This window comes from Vipera berus, assembly GCF_964194415.1.
Source record: "Vipera berus genome assembly, chromosome: 2".
NCBI lineage: Eukaryota > Metazoa > Chordata > Lepidosauria > Squamata > Viperidae > Vipera > Vipera berus.
Window position 1 is genome coordinate 219,261,829 of NC_138203.1, and position 18,562 is coordinate 219,280,390.

General features: G+C 41.8%; 1 protein-coding gene across 3 annotated transcripts in view; it reads right to left on the reverse strand.

The window, feature by feature from the left end:
* Positions 1 to 1,368: 1,368 nt before the first annotated feature.
* Positions 1,369 to 18,562, reverse strand: part of HYAL2 (hyaluronidase 2) — an 87,841-nt gene continuing 70,647 nt past the window's right edge. The window contains exons 1-4 of one of the 3 annotated variants that reach the window (XM_081317395.1): positions 13,326 to 13,438; positions 10,091 to 11,063; positions 3,953 to 4,042; positions 1,369 to 2,638 (exon numbers count right to left, since the gene is read on the reverse strand). In XM_081317395.1, the coding sequence (XP_081173521.1) occupies positions 2,234 to 2,638; positions 3,953 to 4,042; positions 10,091 to 11,020 (1,425 nt within the window). In that variant the 5' untranslated portion in view covers positions 11,021 to 11,063; positions 13,326 to 13,438 and the 3' untranslated portion in view covers positions 1,369 to 2,233. Of the gene's footprint in view, positions 2,639 to 3,952; positions 4,043 to 10,090; positions 11,064 to 12,718; positions 12,794 to 13,325; positions 13,439 to 18,562 lie in introns of those variants that run through there. The other 2 variants (XM_081317397.1, XM_081317396.1) reach the window with 2 other exon arrangements.

Sequence of the window (18,562 nt, forward strand, 5' to 3'; positions counted from 1 at the left end):
CTGAAGTCCACAAATCGTAAAAGGGCCAAGTTTGAAGACCACTGCTGTAAACTAAGCTGGCAAGTGGAAAATATACCCTGGAAGAAGCCAATGGCAAAGTAATTCTGCATTGTTGCCTCACTAAGTTGGCATCAAGAGGAGCCAACCCCAATTTGAAAGCATCTTCATCTTCTTTGTTCCATGAATAGAAGCCAATGGACTGGCATGTATCTCATGGCCCAACCACATTCTGTGTCAAATATTCAGTTGCCCTACTTTAATTTTTGGTAGATTAGGTATTTAAAAGATCAGCCTGACTTATATCAGGATAAGAAACCCTCAACCCACTTTTATCTAGAAAAACCCATATAACCAATGAGAATTTTTAAATATTAAGATTTCTGTCTCTGTCTCCTCAAGGGAGAGATACCTCTCCTAAATAAAGTGAAGGGAGGCTGCTTTATCCTATTTTGCATGAGGTGATCCTGACCCAATTAGATTAAAACATGTTAAAAAATTGACTACTTTTGTTACTAGGATTATTATTTTGGGAGTTTAGTTCTTAATGTTGTAAGAATTTGCAGTTTAATTTGCATAATAAAATTATTTAAAGAGTAACACAGAATGGAAGGAGAACTGCACAAAAATGCATTTTGGGATAATTTAGGAACTTATTTCAGGGCTGCACTGGGGAATAGCAGGCTACCTTCAAGCAGAAGGCAGGTTATGTTGAGTCTGCACATATCCTTTAGTCTGAAAAAAATCTCTCGGGAGGTCTTGGTTTGTTCCTCCTTATGGACTGGTTGAGGGAGTTTCTATATTGTCCAATGGTAGACCCAGCTTTGGAGCTGATTTTAAAGACAACAGTGACAAAATGCCAGCTATTCTTCACCAGGCAGAAATGAGTTGGGCTTGAGGTTGAAAGGGAAAAAAAGGAAATCTAGAGAGTCCCCTCTCGCTTTTCCTGCATGAGACCCACAGACCCACGAGAGCAGCCTAGCCTTGTTAAAGAGAATGCACGGATTTCATGGCAGGGAACAGGAAGAACTGAGCAAAGGGTTTGCTAGCTCCAGAAGAGGGCAGGTGAGGGCCTCCTTCTCACTCTCTGTATGAAAGAGACAATTGTTGCAACTGATCTTCATCCCTTTGGTCACAGCAGAGACCAGGACCTTCTCTGCATGGTATTCTCCCTAACTTGAAATCAGCACCATTGAGGACCATGTTCTGTGTCAAAGCCAAATTTTGCCCTGGGGAAGTCATGCAAAGAACAGGCCAAATCCATTATTGCATACTAGAGGTTGCTTCCAGCTGGAATTTCCTTCTTGGCAAAGAGCAAAGGGAAGAAAGACTGCCAGGGCAAGCAGCAAGATTTCTTCACACAATACAAAACGCACATGATTTTCTCTGTCTCTCTTTAATTCTGAGGTAAAACTTTTTGGTTTTCCTGTAAGAGGTGCAGGCTTCCAGGCTGACAGTGGCCACAGACAAACCAGGCATGTTTTTCCCTGTCAGTGGCATTATCCGGGCCATTAAAAACTGCGTTGCCCACCCCACAGTCAGCAAAGAATGTTTCCATGTTACTCTCCCAGGTAATCCCCCTGGACTCACCTCTTTCTCTGCTCCCTACCTAAAGAGATGGGTAACAGCAGCAATTTTCTTCATTACACAGCAGTTCCATGAAACCTCCCACACCTGTGCTTCAAGGCCCTGCTGCTTGTGGCACCCTTCCCTAAAACAGAAGAGCCAAGCACCCGCTTCCCAGTCCTTATCCAGAGCAAGGACAAAGGACTGGATGTAGGCATTCAGACCCTGTGCTCTGGCCCCAGGCCCCTTGTGTGAGCCTCTCTTTTGGGTAGCTGACCTACAGCATTGTAATGGGTTCCCATGATAAAGAAGCTACCAGACAGACCAAGGCAAGGGCCACAGTGGAGGCCATGCCTCGTGAAGCATCCTTCCTTTGCCAGTCTCTAAAGCACCCTTTCTTCCAGTTGTCCAGCTCTCTGAACAGAGGCACGCTCAGTGGTTAGAAGGGTCCTGTCTCTTTTGCCTCGTGAAGGGCTGGGAGAGCTGAGGGGAGAGGTAGAGCCGTCTCTTAAAGAGGAGGTCTGCTACATTACTGCTAAATAAAGATATAAGGGGAGAGGCCCCTACTTCTCCTTGGCTGCCTACCTTCCTTGCCTAGTGCACTGCCTCTCCCATCGTTCCAAGCACCATGGACTCCCTTGCACCCCACAGATTTCACTGGAGAGGTGGCCTAGTGCAAACAGACCAGAAGGAAGACAGTCATCAGCAACTGGAGTCCAAGTGTGTAGGAAGTAGAGGGGCCACCCCCAGGTGGATTCAGCTGCTTCTCGCACCCTTTTCCATGCCACCCCTGGTAACAATGGCATTGGAAGTGGGTTTGTAGGAAGGAAATGTCTGCCTGAGAGAGCTTCCCTTTGGCTGCCAGGAGTGGGTTTGGATGCTTGGATTCATTCCGGTAGATCTGGAAGCTGTTTGGATTGAGATGCAGAAAGATGCTGGCATCACTTTCTTGACGCCGGCACCGGCCATGGCCCTTGCAAAGAGTCTGGCTACAGAGCTCAGCTGCGGTTGTCACGTTGATGATGTAACGGCCAAGGGGCTCTTCTATGTACGTTTTCATCAGTTGGCAATTTTCCTGCAGAAAAAGAAAATCCCAAATAATGAGATATGAGAAGGCAGGAAACAGGTTCAATTGATAAAAGGATTTGTTTCACAAATGCCATCAAAGAAAATCCATAACACTGACAAAATAAAACTCTGCCAACAATATAAGAATTGAGACCAGTACTGGAAAATACACAATGATGACAAAACTGTAGAAATTCTGAACAGAAGTTGAACTCAGTTCAAGCAGGAATAGCTCCTCTTCCATATGATACATCATATAAGCAAGGCAGGCTTGGGCATTTGAAATACGGTTTTCAAGGAGAGATCCATTAAAATATCAGATGAAATTAAACAAATAAATAATAAGCAACAATCTCCAATATTCCAAGCAAAGTATCAATACTTAAGTAGAGATTAGTGGTTAGGGGTATGAAAGGGAAAGAAAAAAAAATCAGTAATTGAAAGTTCATCCTCATGATGTTTTTTGTATTACTTTTTAAACTTAGTTTCAGCATCTCTTTTTTGTGATGTGATGTGATGTTTTTGATTTCTATACCGCCCTATTCCCGAAGGACTCAGGGCGGTTTACAGGGCAGCATAAAATACAATATAAAAGATAATATAAAATTAAAATAAATTAAATTAATTAAGCCCAACAATTAAAACAATATTTAAAAAGCTAAAACCCCTTCAGTCCAGGCCTGATAAATCGAAAAGCCAGGTTTTCAGGTCCCGGCGAAATGAACGCAGATCGGGGGCAGTCTGGAGTTCCACAGGTAAATCATTCCAAAGGGCAGGCGCGCCCACAGAGAATGCCCTCCCTCTGGGGATCACCCGCCGGCACTCCCTAACCGGCGGCACCCTAAGGAGGGCCTCTCTATGGGAGCGCACAGGATGATGGGAAGTTGATGCCGGCAGCAGGTGCTCCCTAAGATAATCCAGACCCATGCCATGTATCTTTATTCTTTATTAACAGCTTGAAGAATGCAAATTAGCTCTAGGCTCATTGTAAAATATTGTTTTGCTGTAACTCAAAATACCTATTATAATTCCTTTCTTACATATTTACATTCTTCCAGAAATGTGCAAAGCCCACCTCTTAGTAAGCTCACTTACAACCTGTCCAAACAGCTCTACCTAAGAGCAATTAGACTGAGAACAGTTTGGGCGGCCTTGCTGGGGCAGCCGTTTGATGAAGTGAACAGGATCTGACATGCTCCTAACAGAAAAGAGATCAAAAGGTTTGTTCAAGAGATCCATGGGAAAACTACTGTGTGTGTTAGGCTTAGCGTGAGCTCATATAAAGCAGGAATGAGGGAGAGGGAGGGAAAATAATACATACCTTACTTCTAGTGTTCTCAGCATCTCCCCAGAAAATAGCACCAGCTGCCCCCAAAGCAGCACTCTCGCCTATGGTAGAGATCAGATCTGTCTGGAATGAAATGGCCGAAAAGAGTTTTATAGGTAGTCCTCAGCTTATGACCACCATTGAGCCCAAAATTTCCACTGCTAATCAAGAGAGTTGTTAAGTGAGTTTTGCCCCATTTTATGGCCTTTCTTGTCACAGTTCCTAAGTGAATCACCGCAGTTGTTAAGTGAATCTGGCTTTCCCATTGATTTTGCTTAAGACAAGTAAAGCTGATCACATGACACACACACACACGCACACCCAGGGCACTGTAACTGTCATAAATACATGTCAGTTGCCAAGTGTCTTGAGTTTTGATCATGTGACCGTGGGATGCTACGGCAATCAGTGTGTGAAAAATGGTCATAAGTCATTTTTTTCAGTGCCGTTGTAACTTTGAACAGTCGCTAAATGAATGGTTATAAATTGATGACAAGCTGTACAGTATATGAGTACTAAAATTGGACATTAGATGATTAGTAAAATGTTTTCTCTTAGAATGGATGCAGGTAAGTTACTAACAATTACTATTAATTATATAAAAACAAATACTGTAAACATAGATCTAAATTTTTAGCAAATTAAGCAGGTCCATTTATCGTTCAAAACCTTTGGGTATTGAAATAATATGTTTCTGGCAAAATCATAACAGATGAACCCATCTCCTGAACAGGAAATAGAAAAAAATGTGCCTTTTCCCTTCATAAAGACACTGGCCAAATGGCTTTACTAGACTGTAGTGCTACTCCATATCTTTGTCAGTCATCCTGTATTTTTTAGTAATACATTTTGGTGTAGTGGTTAAGGTGCTGGCCTAGAAACCAAGAGACTATGAGTGGTAGTCATGTCTTAGGTATGAAAGCCAGCTTGGTAACTTTAGGCCAGTCACATTCTCTCAGCCCAACCCATCACACAGGGCTGTTGTGAGGAAAATAGGAGGAAGGGGTATTGTCAATGTTTGTCACTATGAGCTACTTATAAAAAAATAAAAGTGAGGGGGGAAAATCTAATAAATAATAATCTAGCAAGTAGCTTTCTACATTAGCTGTGGTAAGCAATTTGTTTTATTTTGTATTCTGACACAACTGCCAGGGGCCCTCAATCATTAACTTCAACAGAACATTACAAATATCAATATTAAACTCATAAGTAATATTTTATAACCCTGAATAGCATCAACCCAGCATCCCTCAAGCACACTGGAAATGTTCAGTTTGCTTCGGCATCCAGAAAAGATGAGCTTTGATTGGCTTCTTTAAAATAGGGGGCACTACTGAGAAATACTGTTTACTATCCCACCTCCATGTCTCCCATGTCTTCACTTCGTGAAGCACATCTACCTCTCCCATGGCTGGTAAATCCTTGGTGAACATCATGGTACCCTCCACCCAAGCAGGAATTCACTGCCAGGGCATTTGATCTAATAGCAGCACTCTGGGCCCATTGGGTTTGCCAAGATAGGGTGACAGGATCTCGAGTGGCTGCAAAACAGGCTCTACTTAGATCCTGTGAGCACTCTGCAAAGGCTCACAGTTTTAGCCTGACAACTTAGAGTAGATCAAAGAAGCCCAGCAGCAGCTTAATGGCAGGATGGGGTCAGAAGCAAAGCCAAACAAAGAGAACTTCTTCACCCACATGAAAGTAACGTTTTTTCCAGTCTTATGCCAATGAATACATTAACCAGACACCCTTTCAACCTTTTGCTTTCCTCCTTATTTCCAGGTCATAACTTATCCTTCTATTAAGCCAGATAATCAAGTCACTTTTCAAGGGGCTGAGCTAAGTACCCTGATACTTTCATTGGTACAGGAAACCAGTTTTATTCCCAAGAAGGAAGTGGTCATACTAGATTTGTCAAATTCAACTTTTTAATATTAGGTGTGCTCATATTGATTCAGAAGCCAAAGGATAATTCTATGGTATGATTCAGGCTCAACATTTTACTCATTAACAACAGAACTCATCAATTTTTTGATGGAAGGGCCAGCTACAATTGGAAATTAGAGGATAGATAGATAGATAGATAGATAGATAGATAGATAGATAGATAGATAGATAGATAGATAGATAGATAGATAGATGATAGATAGATAGATAGATCTGTCCACCTCCATATTTGCACAGATGTTGATCTAAATGTGAACAGTTAGTAATTATCCAGTGGCTGAAAACTAGAAAGTAATATGTGCTGCTTTGCCATGACAGTTTATTACCCATGCAGATCAATCCACAGAAAATGAGGTGGAGCAGAGAGCATGGATGGATCTAATAGCTTATAGCAAAAAAAATTCTTTTGCTGTTACAATGGCCACACAACATTCTTGAATGAATGAATGAATGAATGAATGCAGTTTGAGACGTAACTTGGGAACTGAGAAGAAGCCACTGCTTAAAAGTAGAAGCAAAATCAATAATTTAACCATGCATTTGAATTTCAGCACTGGTTAACTGCTGATGCAGGTTTCAAACTGTAGGTATACAACTTGAATGTCCAGTATTTTGGTAGAAGTATAAAAGAAAAGATTCTAGGTTATGGATAGGATAGTGGATATAAAGTCCTTTCTGTACTAACACTTTAGTCCCAAAATGCTTAAATCCCCAGTTTTATCACTAACATCCCATCTAATTAGACCTTAGATCAGACTAGTTCAGCCTGATCGCCCTCAACATACTGAAACTGCACTTCTCAGAATTCAATGGATTCATATTTCTAATGTTGGTTGTTATCCTAACTGAAAAGGAAGCAAATTGGGAAAAACTGACTGAGCTGCTAGTTATGCCTTTGTCTGGGCATGTCTATTCATTTTGATGCTTCACAGCTTATCTTCTGAGCACTCCTTAGTACATCTCAATGACTTTCTAGTTACAGGGATTAAAACATCCTCTTACAAGCTTTTACATCCCAGAAGCATCAGCCCCATAAAAACTCAGAATGGCGTTTTGAGACCCCCACCGCACACTTCAGTGCAAAATTGTACTGTTGCTAAGCATGAGAGAAATATGAATTATAGTAATAAAGAAGTGCATTGAGGTTACCATTACATATACCTCTTATTTTAAAATAACCATCATGCAAGCCACTTACAGAGGAAATCACAGCTCTTTTAAATCTACCAAGCTGCACTTTTGTTTCAGCACCTTCTACCACAAACTTCATATATGCAAACATGTATTCATACAACTTCATACATTCATACTTTTTGAAAGGCTGGAAGGAAAGCACCCCCTGCTCTCTATAGTACCCCAGATTCCATTACTCATAATCACAAGGTGCAGGGGTCGATTATTGCACTTCTAGATTTTCCCCCAACCTCTGCTTATCTCCAGAAATAACCACTTCCTCCTTCAGATTTGGAAATCCTAAAACAAACTTAATGGGGTTTAAGAGAAGAAACAAAGTAATTCTCAAAACTGTCCCAAAGACCCTAAGAGGGAGAGAAAGAAAAGAAAATCCTCTCCAGTTTCTGGCCATTAAGAGGCTGTTTACTTCAGTTGCAAATGTTCAGTATGGAACAAAAACCAAAAGAATCCAAATTAAAAGACCCATTTGGACCACAATAGCTTCTTTTTGCAGTGCTGTTTGAATTAGTTGGATATGAATCCAACTCAATGGTTTCCTTCTCTTTTAGGAAAGTGCTTTACACTTTACAGTGCTTCGGTTTTGAAGGCAAAAGTGTGCTTGAGAGTATGTGCAGCAAGCATCTCTGTAACTCCTGATGCATAAATGTATGGCTTTCGCAGGAATTACATGGAGGGCAGTTTGCAGATTTTAGAAATCACCTTATCTTTCAATCTGGAGCGCTGCATAGCTTTATTGCTTAACATATGCATAAGTGAAATAGGTGTGTGTGTGTTTGTGTGTATTACATACAGAGAACTATATATATATATATATATAAATACGTAAAAAATGAGACCTCATCTCTGCAGGCACTAGCAGAAGACAGCATAGGAAAATTCTTCTCCGCTCCTTGGGAATTGGCCAGTTGTTGGGGAAGGGAGCTCTAAGAACCCTCCTATTTTGATGAACCTGAGAGTTCACTATATTTTGACTCACTCTGAGAGATGGATAATACCTAAATTTGATAAATAAATAAATACACAAAGTTTATGGGAAGGATAATGTGGTAACAGCCAGCTACATTTCTTCCTTGCAAACTCACAATAGAAAATCTCCATGTCTCCAAGCCATAAAGGATTGGGTACAGACAGAAAAGAGGAAATTTGGACAAGACAGGGTTGTTGCCAATGTTAGGGTTTGGATTTGACATATGCGTATTTTGGGCAGAGTAATCATACCCTTGAAGGACCAGATTTGTAGTTTGGTGTTGGCTCCAGAATTGATCCACATTATTTGCAGGACTTCTTAGGCCTGTACATCCCACCCCACAATCTTAGAACTTCTATTGGAGATCTTTTGCAGGTGTGCAATACTCTACTATTAATATCAACATCCAATTCTGCTGTCTACTGAAGTGATATAGAGTATGGAACAAATTGCCGTTGCAGTTGGCTCCCCTAATTTTGGGAAGAAATGTAAGCTATTCTTTTAGATGTTTAATTAAACCTCAATTATACCTACTGCATATGAATATTTATTACCCCATTTAGAGCCACTAATTAGAATGAATGCTTCCTGCCTAGGTATTTTATCCTGAATGGATTACACAATTCTTCTAAATAAGAGCAGTGCAGTTACAATGAGGTCCAACTGATAGACCAAAGCAGCTGTTCTCTTCACATTGCTCCACAAACTTTTTAGTATTCTATTAAGCCAATTTATTTCCAAAATAGTGCTTTTAAGTGCTGATGTTTTATTTTTCATAAGACAGTAAAACATCAGGAGATATATTACACATATATCTGGCGGAAAAAGACCTGGATCTTACTGAGCTGTGGTATTACACCTCCCAATAAAGTAACTTCTGAAATGTTAACTTTTCAAGAATTGCAAGGTTTAAAAAGAACTTAAGGCTTCCCAAGATACTAAAAATGGGTGTTGTACAAAGCACATGGGTATGAACATATTAAAATATCTACATCCTCTAGAAAGCTTAATCCACTTGCTTTGAAAGATTATTTCAAAGACTACCGTATTTCAATTATGTGTGTGCATGTTTATGTATGCACAGCATCTTGGTGGTTGTCCCAGACCATGAGAGAGAGAGAGAGAGAGAGAGAGAGAGAGAGAGAGAGAGAGAGAGAGAGAGAGAGAGGGAGGGAGGGAGGGAGGGAGAGAGAGAGAGAGAGAGAGAGAGAGAGGAGAAAACCAGGGACAATCTTCAAAGCAAATGCTTGGAGTCTGCTGGAGAATGTGGCTCTTTTAATGCTTTGATGCCTTTCTCATACTAACACACTTTGCAAATTACCATTTCTAGTGTTGTGTATGAAACTAGTTTTCAATTATTAGACTAGGTTCTGCACAAAGACTGGGTTTATACATCACATTAAACCATAATGTGATTTGCTGATTTTTTTTAAACTCAGCATACTTACTTTATCTTGTGGTTGATATATAGCAATAGTAATATTTACTGCTCCATAGTTTTTTACAGCACTCTCTGAGTGATTTACAATGTCAGCATATTGTCACCAACAAATGGGTCATGTTACCGGACCTTGGGGAAAATGGAAGGCTATCAACTTTGAGTGCATCAGGATCAAACTCCAGGATGTGGGCGGAGTTAGCCTGCAATAATGCATTCTAACCATTGCACCACCAAGGCTCCTATAATTTAGCATGATGTAGGAATGAATTACAACTTATTCAACAAGCAATAGTTAAACAAATTAATCAACTGAGAGTGATGCAGCAACCTAATCACAGTGTAATTTTTCAAATCAAAAGCAGCCCACTAGCTAGATTTTGTGCCAGGCCAGGTGCTGGACCCACTCCCCATTTCTGTGCAGAATGGCACTAAAAGAGGCAGTACAGTGCATGTGGGTGCATTCTATACCAAGTGGGTAACCTTCCAGTTGCATCAGGAGTTGACTAGCCCTGAACTAGATTGCTGCTCAAGACCACAATTTCTTGAATAATGTTTCTCAGTTCCAAGAAGAAAGCATTCTCACCTCTTTTAAGAAAACATCCTTCCCATTGCTATAAGTGGGCCTGGTGTAGACAAAGACAGGCAGAGCATAGTTATCATGATGTCGCTGAGAAATACGAAGGCCTTCTTTTACTCGAGACCTCACAAACTTGCGGCCGTTCATGGTGTTGGCCAATTCGTGTTCCAGATAAATGGAAGGAAAAAGAGCAGTGCTCTCTTTCCATAGCCAGGCCAGGTGATCGTTCCGGGTCTTCTCTACATCAGGACAATGACCAGTGTAACTGTCCTGATTGTTGCGATAGTCATGGTTATAGCAGTTTGGGAAGAGGTAGTAACCCCAGAGCTGCCGTGGACGAAAGTTCTTGGCATATCGCAGAGTCTCCCTCATAAAATCACAAGCCGATGATTCAAATTCATACTGGGCCTCCTTCTTCAACTGATCTTCTTGCAATTTAGGACGCCGAGACAGCACAAGCTTACGAGAGGCATTCCGGTAAATGTCTTTGGGCTGCCAGTTTCGGATCCAGATGGGTCTCCACTCTTCCCAGTCAATGACTGCCAATCCCTCCTTTGAATCAGAGCGGATGTATTTTTTAATGCTCTCTGTTAAGCGGATTAGATGCCTCTCCAAACTGCTGTTTTGCGGGACGCCTCCGTTAATAGCCACTTTGTTTGCATCGTAATAGGGATAAAGGCCCAAGCGTTCTTTATAAAAAATGGTCAGGTTCTGGTCCACAAAGCCTTCATTAGGCGAGGCCTGAACATCAAAAACAGAGTAGTCCAGTTGAACCTTGAAGCGAGGCTCACAGTCCTGGGTTGGTGCATTCCAAGCTACAATAAAGGGCCTGCGGGTGAAGATGGGGGTGAAAGCAGGTTTGTCATACTGCTCAGGAGCACCAGCCACAGCTAGGAACATGAGCCATGGCACTGCCAGTGCATTGCCTCCCTGCATTCTCTCCAAGTCACTTAAAAACAGAATGATGGCAGATTAAAGCCTGCAAAGAAAAAAAGGATTGAGAGAAAGAGAAGATGTGTTATTACAAGCTTTTCTGAACATGCAGTATGGGAACAGCATTCTTAAAACATCTGGAGAGCTCGAGAGTAGGCAAGATACTGTAGTTCTGGAATAAAGTAAAAACTCCAGCCCTTTCGAGTTATGGAATGTCTAGTCTGTGCTATTAACCAGGCAATGTTTATTATTTCTTTTTTGAAGAATTTCTCAAATTTAACTTGAATCTCTTCTGCCAACAATAACCTTTTATTGTATTCAACCAGTACTTCTTAATTTGGGGTGTAAAATGGAGACTTGAAATACCCTTATATCGGGACACACCTACCTAATTCTCTTGATTTACTCAGATTTACAAAGTTTATAGCAGAGCTGGACAATGATTATTTATTCTTAGAATTCCTACTACAAAGTCTAATGTTGCAGGACTGCATCTATCCAATAGCCAATGTTGTTTTACTTTTTCAGCAATGCCAACAATTCAAACAGCTGCTATAATCCTTGTATGACCTGTCAAAATCTATTTGCTCTTCACCCGAGACTGGAGCAATTCCCACATAGCCTACAGAAATGAACAAAAGCAAATAAACAACAGTAAATACTACAGTCGTATTCATTTTTCTTCCTCAAAGCCTTAAGACTCAAAAGTATATGACATGCGTGTAATATATCTCCTGAATAATTTTAGGTCCACCAGTAATGCAATTATACTTCTCAGGGCATATTCTTATTTTGCCTGTCCCAAAGTTAATTGATTTGACTCTGGTATAGGAAATGCTCCCTTCAGCGTGCTATGGCTATCAGAAGTCTCCCAAAATTCTATTTCTATTCTATTTCAATAGAATCTGGACAGAGGGGCTTAAAGAATTCTGTGGAATCTCTCCCAAAATAGGCATAGTTTCTCTGAAACAGTTTTCAAACTTTTTCAGGAGCCTTTTAGGTTTCAAAATCTAGAACCTCAATCAAAAAGCAAAAACTCTGGTGACAGAAAATTCGCTGAATTTTGCAAAAAAAAACAAAAACAAACACCCCATCTCTCAAAGAACTTTTGGGATTCTGTGAAACAGGTTGGAAAAACATACACAATTCCCCCTCAAATTTCTGTAATGTTAAAGATGCTTTAACTTCAATTTGAAAAAAGGTGAGCTTGACAGAACCCCCTCTAAAGCTGCTTCCACAACTCTTCCTAGTTGTAAGAAGTTCAGCTCCTAGCCTGCTACTTAGTTAACGGGAGTAGAAGCTTTAAAGTTTTCAAGCAAAGGAGCTCTGAAAGTTTGCTTCCTTTGGTTAAAAAGAAAGAAACCCCTATCAAATAACAGGCGAGAGGAAGGCGCAGGGGGAAAATGTGGATGTCAGCAACTGTTGAACTAACAAAGCCACAGAAGAATGCTGGCCTTCAGGAATCCTCCTGAAGCAAGCAGACAAGAGGCAGAAGCCCCAGCAGAGTGTGGAAAATCGCAGCCTGAAAGGAAATAAGACCGCGGCGTGAACAGGACCAGAGGAAGCGCATCCCCACGTGCTACAACAACCACTAAAAGGGCTACACTCTAAATCCCGAGCGAACGAAAGCGATCTAACTCGCCCCTAAATTCAGGAGTTTGAAACCGGTAGTTTAGCCAAGATATAAACCAGATTCCTCACCCCACAGATTCAATCCGGACTCATAGGAGGGTGGGGGGTGGTGGTAGAGGAAGGTTCACGGAGAAGTGATTTTTCCATTCACTGGCTCGGCTTTCTCGGAACGAGCAGGCATTTCACCAACTGGGCTAGGAGATTTGCCAAGCCAAGCGGAGAAAGGGATCCGCAGCCCGGTAGGAAACTCGAGCCTTCCGCAGACGAGCTGAAGGGTTCCCGAATCGGGATCGGCTCTGCATAAAACCAGGGGTCTTCAAACTTGGCCCTTTTATGACTTGTGGACTTCAACTCCCAGAATTCCTCAGCCAGCAAAGCTGGCTGAGGAATTCTGGGAGTTGAAGTCCACAAGTCATAAAAGGGCCAAGTTTGAAGACCCCTGGCATAAACAAACACCTTCAAAGTGATTTCGGACAACCCGCATTCAAACACCCACACCCACCTCTTTCTTCCCAGCTCCAGCCATTCTTTGCCCATCACATTGTCAGCCAGCTCAGGAACTCTGCTTCCAAGTAGCTCCTCCATAAGTTTCCCCCCCCCTCCCTCCCTAATTTCACCCCCCCTCCCTCCCTAATTTCACCCCACCCACCCCCGGCTTTTCCTGCTAAGAACTCACCTGAATACTTAACTCATCAACCCCCTTGCCAGCTTAAGTACAAGATCCTCGCGGGCACCGAGCGCTCGGCTCTTAAAGGGACCATGAGCCCGGTACCTCCCACTCTCTTCCCCGGCGCCTCCACTTTGCCTTTAAAAGATCGGGGGTGGCGGACGGAACGATGCTGAGTTAAAGATCGGGGGGAGTCGTTCCCCCCCCCATCGACGAAAAAAGCTCATTCCAGCAAACTGCTCTGGGAGCGTTATTGGAACCGAGAGAGAAAAAGGAGACGCCACACCTTTCGGCATCTTGATTTGTCGCTGTTAGCAATAAATGCGATATATACGCATGCATCTAGGACTGCTGGATCTGAATGCTTCCCCACCTACGGCGGTCACTTGGTATAATCCAGCTACTTCTTGTGCGCCGAGTGTGGCTCGCCTCTTAAAGAAACAAGAATATTTTTTCCTAGACCGGGTGGCTCGTTGGGGAGGCGAACCACACTTGGCGCACAAGAAGTAGCTGGATTATTTTGTAGTCGCATATAGCCATAAGCAACTCATGAGAAGAGCAACCGTAGCACTTTAGGTCTTACTATTGATTTTTTTCCCCCTATAGAATCGGGGAAGTCATTGTTACGACAGGCAGCTGACAATGCCTCTTCCATATACAAAGTACACTTCCAAAAAGAATGAGCAGAGCAGTTTTTAGTCATATTTGCAACTAGAAAAGTGGCTTCCAGATCACAGGATGTCATATAGGGCTTAAAGAATCCCTGTTGGCATTTAAGATTTAGAAGGATGTCCGTTTAGCAATCCTATAAAATTACTTTCCCCAAAAGTTCTTGGGTTGAAACTGCTGTCCTTCCCATTCACAGTTAAGAAAGTAGCTAGAACTGGAAGATAACCGTTTGGTCCGCAATACTTTTTCTCATCTGACCCAATTTCTAAAAATACCTTCTGGTATAGAGACTTACGCAAACACAATGAGAGGTGCTGGTCAGGTTGTGGATTTATGGTAAAGGAAAGTTCTCAGACTTGCTGATTCATAATTACAGGTAGTCCTCAACTTACATCCACAATTGAGTCCACCATTTCTGTTGCTAAATGAGACAGTTGTTAAGTGAGTTTTGTCCATTTTATGACCTTTCTTGCCACAGTTGTTAAAGTGAATCACTGCAGCTAAGCGGTTGTTAAATGAATCTGGCTTCCGCATTGACTTTGCTTGTCAGAGGGTCGCAAAAGGGGATCCCCATGATCCTGGGACACTGCAACTGTCTTAAATATGTGTCAGTTGCCAAGCGTCTGAACTTTGATCAGGTGTCAGTGAGGATGTTGCAACTGTATTAAGTGTGAAAAATGGTCGTAAGTCATTTTTTTCAGTGCCACTGTAACTTTGAATGGACACTAAATGAATGGTTGTAAATCAAGGACTACCTGCATCATTTGTCCCTAACCTGGCATCTGCTTGGTATATTGCACTAACCCAAAGGTGCTTTTTCAAAAGACGGCTGGATTTTGTTTTTCCTTGAAAATGTTTCGCTTCTCATTCAGGAAGTTTCTTCAGTTCTCGGATGAGAAGTGAAACGTCTTCAAGGAAAAACCAAGCCCAGTTGCCTTTTGAAAAAGCGCCTTTGAGACAACCAATGACCTGGATGACTGAAAATCTTCATAGACATATTTTACTCTCGTCCTCTCCCCCCCTTCTCTTTGTCAGAGCTAAACGTTGTAGGCCAACTCACTGAGAAAGTGCTTGCACCCAGGAGAGTAAACAGACAAGAGTCTGTTTTGAAAAGCCTACTGAAGTGCAGGAGTGGGTAGGTCTTGGTTTTGGGGAAGAAGAGAGGCTAACGAAACCATTTTGCTCTTTCTGCTTTGGCTAGTTTTTCTGAGCCACACGTAGCAAGAAGAGCTATGACAAGCCTGGAAGAAGGACCATTGGCTGGCCACCCTCTTTTCCAACTGCCTCTCTCAGTAGCAATTGGTATAAGGATGACCTTGGGAGCACTGGCTCTATTATTAAGGCACAAAGCAGTTGCTATGTCCAGAGTCTGGAGTCCCTCAGAGTATTCATTGATTATAGACTGCAGATAAATGGCTGCCACAGGAGCAGTGCAGTTTTGACTGAATGGCCATTGTCTGGCAAAGGAGAGTCTTTTTCCCAGCAATGCACCAGCCGCCTGACTGGGTGGGTTTTGGTTGAGCTCTCCCATGTCCTGGCAACGGGAGGATTCTACTCTTGAAACAATTGACACATTCTGCCCAACCAGCAAGCTGGAGATTTTCCAAAGTGCCACTAGAAATCAGGAAGAAAAATAGCTTCTGACAGCCAAGATGCCCAGTGCTTGAATAGGGTTCAGTACTGTTGTTTGCTTCTCTTTTACACATGGATCCTGCTGTATAAACATACATCACTAAATAGCTTTTCTGGGAGTTGATGGGAACTTGAGAAATTGACATATCCCTGCTTTGATAAATGTCAACTGCATTGTAGAGCATCCTAGGCATCCAAAATGCTACTTGCAATTTCTGTCTTTTAATCTGACATAGAAAAACAAGTGGAAGCTGTACATTAATCTCAGGTGTGCCATTATCTTCTCGGCATGAATAGAGAGGACCAAACTAGTTTTGACACCGTTTCCAGAGTAACTCAGTCAGTGTTTCCTTATCTCCCAAGTTTTCCCAAGTTGGTGTCTTCCAGCTGGGAAGCATGGGAACATGATTATGAGCAGACTAGAGATTGTGGTAATTGATCAAACACAACTGGAGGCACCAGGTTGGGAAATCCCGAAAGGTGCTTTTTCCAAGAGGCAACTGGACTTTGTTTTTCCTTGAAGATGTTTCACTTCTCATCCAAAAAGCTTCTTCAGTTTTGACTGTGGAACTGAAGAAGCTTTTTGGAGAAGCGAAACATCTTCAAGGAAAAATAAAGAAAGTCTTTGAAAAGTCTCAAAGGTGCTTGAAAAAAGCACATTTGGGACAGCCATGACCTAGATGACTGAGAATCTCCACAGACAGGTTGGGAAATGCTGTCCATACTATTGTGAAGGTTTTTTTTTTAATTAATTAACTTTTGAGATTCTCTTTGGCATTTGATTGGCTGAGGCACGGGGCCATATTCCATGGGAGGAACATGACTGGCATTCAGTCAAGTTTATTTTTGTGTGCATGAGAATGTGGGTGGGTAAGGAAGCGTAGCATTTCAGAAAACCAAAGTTTTTTTTTCCTCTCCCCCTTTTGGCATTTTCTAAGCTTCATACAATTGCAAAGAGTTTAAACATCTTACTTTGAGCAATTAGCAGTGCAAAGGACTTTCCTTTCCTTCCTGTAGAGGAAATTATTCTGCCTAGGCATCATATTTTAAAGGATCCACCCAAGACTTACCTCGGAATGAATCAATTTATACGTCAAAAGTTCTAGCTTTAGTGGAAATCTGCCTCAGCAGTATTGTTGACAATGTGCAGGACAGGAGAATGACATAAAAATCACCAGATCTCTCCCAGAAAGGAAAATGTACCTGCCCAGAAGAACAGCATGTTCAGGAATCCGTTAGAGCAGCTGCCAGGAGGACTTCCGGAAGGGCATTCTTGTTGCACCATGAACCATCGCTCTTGTCCCCTGCCTACTCCTGATTGCTTCTTGGTGAGCCATAGTTAGCCAGCTTCACGTTTCTTACATGAGTCATAAAAGAGCCAAGGTTGCCTACCCCTGCAGACCATACCTAACCTCCAGTGCAACGGGAGCAATCACAATTTACAAGATAATTGATAGAATCATTGACCTAATTTAAGTAATGTTGAAATTTGCTGTGTTGAGGTTTTTTATTTATTCCAAAAAGATTATTTGTATCAGTAAAGTATGAATAGTGATTTTTGTGGAGGGATGTATGTCAAATTTTGGATTTCTCTGGAAAAAACATTCTTTGATGACTACAGTCAAAGTCAGAATCTCAATTTGAGGAATTTTATTCCAGCTCCAAAAATCTGGCCATCATAATCTAAACATTTCCTGTGTCAGGCTTCTCCAATCTCTGGTATGCTGCAAAAATGTTGAGTCTACAACCCTTTTGGAATTATTTTAGTTTTGCTAGCTGAGAACTCTTGTTCTGCAGTGCCAATAGTTCTATGGGTAGCATGGCTGTTTATGGCTAGCCTATTTCTGCCTAAAGGAAGTACGTTCAGTGGATAGACTGTATTCATATCTATCTGTCCAAATTTGAAACAAAAATTATCAAAACATGTAGTCCGAAGGCACAAAATGATTGAGTGGGAGCTGCATAGCCCATCGAGTTGAGAAGAGGGTAAATGGATAGTGGAGCCATAATGAAGGCATCCATCTTGAAAACGTAATCTCAGTTATACTCTGAGCAAGAACTTTATTCTTTTTCAAATAGCAAAGCTATACTTTGGGAAAATAGGCTAGAAACCGTTATGGCTTGGTTGGGAAAGTTTCTAGTGGTGTTGAAAAATTCTAAACCAAGAACTACTGCTCCCCATTGGCAAAATTGCAGAGGATATTAGAGCAGATGGGTTGTTTAGATGCCCTCAAAATGGTTGCAAGAGGCCTGATCAGCAAGATAGCAGAAAAGGGAGAACAAAGGACTCTGCTCTCCCCTCCTCTTTTCCCCCCAAGAGCAAGCCTTACCAGAGGCCTCCTCAAAAGCCTGACTTTCCACTTAATCAAAGGATCAGCTCCCAGTGGGAGGGATGGCAGGGAATGAATGCACTTGAGTAAGGCTGCAAATCTCTGGAGATAAAGGCATTGCCACAGCTGCTCACAATGGAACTCTCAAAGGGGCTGGCTAGACTGGGAAGGAGCAGGGAGCTTGATCCCACACAAAGAGACTGGGAAGCTTCCAAATCCCAGCAGATAAATCCAAATGAGGAGGTGGCAGAGACCTCTACAGATCTTAGATTTAGAAAAGGTGATTTCCCATGTCATTGTTTGAATGTAAACACTGCTTTCCCTGGCCCATTCTTGCCTCTGATAAGGCCAGTATATAAGCATTATCCCAGGCTTTTGAAAGAGAGGCTGAAAAGGTCCCATCCAAAGTAAGATCAGAGTTTGAAATGATCAAAGAGTTAGATACTTCTTATTCAATGCAATTCAACTATTGTTAAAATATGATCAGAAACAGAGACTGGATAGCCACCGGCCATTAATACTTTAGTAAATTCCTGCTCAGGGCATGGGGCTGGGCTAAATAAGTTCTTCCATCTTATTTCCAGCCCTTAAACTTAAAATTCTTTGATTCTAAAT